Genomic DNA, 5,496 nt, shown 5'->3' with positions numbered 1-5,496 from the left:
TTCCAAAAAATTTGAATATCATGGAAAAGTTATTTAACTTCCATAATTCCATTCAAAAAGATAATCTTTAATAGATGATAGATTCAGGGCCCACAATTTAAACGATTTCAAGTATTTAGTTGTTTATTTTTACATAATTTGGGCTTCCTGCTCATGAAACCCATGAAAACAGGATTTCAAAAAAATTAGAATACTATGAAGACATCGGCCCACAATACTCAGTTTTTGTAGAATAAAATAAATAAATTAGGATCACAACAAATCATTCAAAATATTGTACTTTCAAAACGATATGTCGATACTTATTTATTTATATATTTATTTATTTCAATGCTGTCATAAAAAAAGTATATATATATATATATATATATATATTTTTTTTTTTTTTTTACTGAAATGTGTTTTTTTTTTTTTTAACAAGGACCTTAGAGAGTTAAAGTCTTTAAAAAGTCACTTAAATTTATTACATTTATTTCAGGCTAAGATAACTAAAAGAAAGACTAGTTTATTGTGAACTGTTTTTTTAAGTTGTCATTTTAAGCAGTTAAAAAATGGTTGGTTTTTCCTCAAAGAAGCACAAATAGTTGTGAAGTTGAAAGGACTTCCAGGTGTTAACTGAAACCTACTTCTACTTTTTTTAAGGCACTCATTTTTTTACATTTCTCCTCATCTCTGTTTTCATTTTATAGTTGGACTTAACTCACTGAACAGCTTTCTCAACTGATTTGTTCTTCATATGTTGATGAATCTGTCTGTGTAGGTGGCTGGCCATCCGCCTGGAGTTTGTAGGAAACTGCATTGTGTCATTTGCTGCGTTGTTCGCTGTTATAGCCAGAGAAAGTCTGAGTCCAGGCATTATGGGACTATCTATCTCCTACGCCTTGCAGGTAAAGCCCGTACCTCACTGGGCTGCCACAGTTGGTGACTAGTTAGAGTACATTTTCACTTGGAATCACATTGACTTGACCAGTTTGCATATTCACACAACTGTTGCACAAAACCCAGGCTGCATTTCACTGGGAGTACAAATAACTATTACCACAACATTCTTGTAACAAAATGACAAATTTTCAACATTTATGCGACATCCATCCATCCATTATCTTCCGCTTGTTCCGAAGTCGGGTCTCGGGGTCAGCAGCTTGAGCAGGGAGGCCCAGACATCTCTTTCCACAGCCACCTCTTCCAGCTCTTCTGGGAGGACGCCAAAGCATTCCCAGGCCAGCCGAGAGATGTACTAGAGTGGTCTAGAGAGGGCAAATGAATCAATTAGGCACTCATTCACACAAAATGACACAGGGAAACGAGATGTCTGGGCCTCCTTGCTCTAGCTGCTGCCCCTACAACCCGACTTTGGAACAAGCGAAAGATGATGGATGGATCAATGGAACACGTCACAAAAGTGGAGGGTCTAGACGATATAAATTATGGCCCTTGTTTCCAGATGTTAAGTGTTCTGGAGCTCAGAGAAAGAACTGTTGGATGAGGACCAGGCTGACCTGCTGAAGACTGCAGCAGGTTCTTCTTGATGTTGTGGTCAACAACAGCTATGAGTCTGGTTCTCATTGTTGTCTCACGTCTGTTACAAGTTGGTTTCTTAGGTTGCCATCCCCTCATGACATTGGGTTTAGATGGCCACACCGACCCTGGGTATTTTGAAAGAAAGTTTGTTGCACAAATTTTTCGATTATGTTCAAAATTCCAGCGACACAAAACCAAAGCTCTGCAACTCATGCAAGGAAATTGAGTACTTTCTTAAAAATTTAGAGAAAACTTGTAAACTCTGTCTCAAAAGCTGTTTGTAATGAGTCACCAACGGTTGCAGCTCAGTGATCTGAAAGTTCAACCTTATTTTGATTGGGCTTTTGTCAGGGAAACTGCATGTATTTGCTTTTTGTAAATGACCTAAATGTTGACCTAATCTGACGCTGCTTCCCTTCATCCTCTGTGTCCAGCTCACTGCCTCACTGACCTGGCTGGTGAGAATGTCTTCTGATGTGGAGACTAACATTGTGGCCGTGGAAAAAGTAAAAGAGTACTGCGACACAGACAAAGAGGTAACCAGAAACTAAACTTTTCAAAGATGACAATCAACTTTTTTTATATCTTCCAAACCTTGCTCGGTATTGGTATTTGAAAGTTCCTTTCAGGTATGACCAGGGCTTAATTTGTAAACTGATCAATGCCAGAAAGCAGATGCTATTTCCTGCAATTTGATGTATTTTAACAGATTGTTAAACATCTACGTTTATCTACAAACCAGATTCCAAAAAAGTTGGGACACTAAACAAATTGTGAATAAAAACTGAATGCAATGATGTGGAGGTGCCAACATCTAATATTTTATTCAGAATAGAACACAAATCACATATCAAAAGTTTAAACTGAGAGAATGTATCATTTTAAGGGAAAAATCTGTTGTTTCCAAATTTCATGGCATCAACAAATCCCAAAAAAGTTGGGACAAGTCCATTTTTACCACTGTGTGGCATCCCCCCTTCTTCTTACAACACTCAACAGACGTCTGGGGATTGAGGAGATCAGTTTCTCAAGTTTAGAAATAGGTATGCTCTCCCATTCATGTCTAATACAGGCCTCTAACTGTTCAATCGTCTTGGGCCTTCTTTGTCGCACCTTCCTCTTTATGATGCGCCAAATGTTCTCTATAGGTGAAAGATCTGGACTGCAGGCTGGCCATTTCAGTACCCGGATCCTTCTCCTATGTAGCCATGATGTTGTGATTGCTGCAGAATGTGGTCTGGCATTATTGTGTTGAAAAATGCAGGGTCTTCCCTGAAAGAGATGACGTCTAGATGGGAGCATATGTTGTTCTAGAACCTGAACATAGTTCTCTGCATTAATGGTGCCTTTCCAGACATGCAAGCTGCCCATGCCACAAGCGCTCATGCAACCCCATACCATCAGTGATGCAGGCTTATGAACGGAGCGTTGATAACAACTTGGGCTATCCTTGTCCTCTCTGGTCAGGATGACATGGCGTCCCAGTGTTCCATAAAGAACTTCAAATCGTGACTCATCTGACCACTGAACAGTCTTCCATTTTACCACACTCTATTTTAAATGACCCCTGGCCCAGTGCAAACATCTGAGCTTGTGGAGCTTGCTTAGAAATGGCTTCCTCTTTGCACTGTAGAGTTTCAGCTGGCAACGGCAGATGGCACAGCAGATTGTGTTCACTGACAATGCTTTCTGGAAGTATTCCTGAGCCCATTCTGTTATTTCCTTGACAGTTGCATTCCTGTTTGAGGTGCAGTGACGTTTAAGGGCCCGGAGATCACGAGCATCCACTAGAGTTTTACGGCCTTGACCTTTACGCACAGCGATTGTTCCAGATTCTCTGAATCTTTTGATGCTGTTATGCACGGTTGATGATGATAGCTTAAAAGTCTTTGCTATTTTATGCTGGGTAACACCATTCTGGTATTGCTGAACTATCTTTCTGCGCAACAAAGGTAGAATTGGTGATCCTCTTACCATCTTGGCTTCTGAGAGACACTGACACTCTGAGAAGCTCTTTTTATACCCAATCATGTTGTCAATTGACCTAATTATTGTTAATTGGACTTCCAGCTGTTAGTTATATGCTCAATTTCCTTTTTCCAGCCACTTATTGCTACTTGTCCCAACTTTTTTGGGATTTGTTGACACTGAAATTTTGAATCAACATATTTTTCCTTTAAAATGTTACATTTACTCAGATTAAACTTTTGATCTGTCACCTATGTTATATTACGAATAAAATATTGACATTTGCCATCTCCACATCATTGCATTCGGTTTTTATTCACAATTTGTTTAGTGTCCCAACTTTTTTGGAATTCGGTTTGTACATTTGTCACTTGTAAACACTCTTCTGTCAAGCGCCACCCCCCCAAACGAACACACACCAGTGTTTCCCCTACCATTATACAAGCGGGGTGCTCCACCCCGTCAACAGAACTGAGCACCCCGCCTATCAAACCAAATTGCACACCCACCCACCCACCCACCCAGCACTGACATAGCACTAAGCTAGCGGCACGAAATACAGGCTCTCTAGCTAAAAAGCTAAAGGCAGCACTCACGGTACCTTTTTCCTCATGCTGAACGCCCCCGCCACCACTCAAAAACTGTTAGCACAATCTGCGCTCAGACATTTGTCCGTCCCTCCCCCGTCATCATGGATGAGATGAGCACCCCGCCGTGGCAAGTTAACTAGGGGAAACACTGCACACACATACACACCCACCTTACTTGACCGAACCATCATGATCTCTGAACCGAGCACAACTCTGTCCCTTCTAGTTGTTGTCCGACTCCACATGTGAAACCTCCAGGCGCCTGCCTGCAGCTCTGAGCTCCTGCCCGTGTACAAAACAACCGCCAGCTCGGCTCTCACTCCCACCACTCTTTTAGGGGTGGAAATGTTTTAAAGTGTAGATGCGGAAATGCTTCACTTGAAGAGGCAGATCATATGCTGTTGTTTAAAATTAGTGCTCGTAATTATTTTAAGTTTACATATCCAATAAAAGTTTTATTTGTTCATAACTTTATTATTAGTAAGCCTCAGAGTTCCCAGATCCAAGTAAACAGTTACCGGAAGCACCCTATGAAAATAAGAGATTTCCCGGATCCTGTTCCGGCAGAATCAAGCTCAAATTAAGCACTGGCTCTGACTAATTATGGATGGACTACTAGTCTGTCACTGACAGCCCGCATCACCCAACTCCCCCCACACCACCCTCAGGGAGGCAGACGCGCTCCACTGTGACATATAATTTAGACTGCCATGTACCATCACAGATACACGCATAATATCTGAATAGTTTATTTAAAAAACTTGAAATAGAAGAAACTAGAATAATGCTATAAACACAGAGTAAGATGCATAAATACTGTACAGTAGTCCCTTGTTTGTTGCTGGTGTTAGGTTCCAAACCTCCCCGCAATAAGGGAAAATCCATGAAGTAGCACCGTTATATTTATTTTAGTATTTATATATATTTTAAGACTTTAGAAACCCTTCCCATACTCATGCAATGTTCTAAACTCTTAAACCTACTAATTTTAACATATGTACAGTACTGTATATGTAGCTAGCTACTAAATTTTACTCACTAGCTCTGCAGAACAGCAGCGGCTCTTGTTCTGTTCAACTCGGTTCGTTTCTGCCACCCTATCTGCAGTTTTTATTCCTAGCTTTAAAGTGGATATTAAAGTGATTTATTTAAGTGATTGTTTAAAGTTATTCTATATTTTTTAAAATAAGGGGCAGATATAAGTTTTTTTTTTCTTCTTTCTGCACTCTTTTCATTCAATGTTTTCTTTTTGATGATTTTTTTTTTATTTTGTTTCTTTAAATGAATGAATAAATGAATTAAAATAAAATAAAATGTTAAATGGCTTCAAATACCTGCTAAGTTCATGGCATAAACCAACAGACATGTTTCTGTTTTTAGTATTTTACATCACTTTATAATGTAGCCGTTTTTTTTT

General features: G+C 39.6%; 1 protein-coding gene across 1 annotated transcript in view; it reads left to right on the top strand.

The window, feature by feature from the left end:
• The window catches only part of LOC119421956 (multidrug resistance-associated protein 1-like), a 217,184-nt gene that overhangs the window by 114,071 nt on the left and 97,617 nt on the right, over positions 1–5,496 (top strand). The window contains exons 21-22 of the mRNA XM_037689314.1: positions 761–887; positions 1,956–2,057. Coding sequence (XP_037545242.1) covers positions 761–887; positions 1,956–2,057 — 229 coding nt within the window. The remainder of the gene's footprint in view (positions 1–760; positions 888–1,955; positions 2,058–5,496) is intronic.

This window comes from Nematolebias whitei, chromosome 15 (genome assembly GCF_014905685.2).
Source record: "Nematolebias whitei isolate Nwh7 chromosome 15, NemWhi1, whole genome shotgun sequence".
Classification (NCBI taxonomy): domain Eukaryota; kingdom Metazoa; phylum Chordata; class Actinopteri; order Cyprinodontiformes; family Rivulidae; genus Nematolebias; species Nematolebias whitei.
This window is presented reverse-complemented; position numbering and strand designations above follow the sequence as displayed.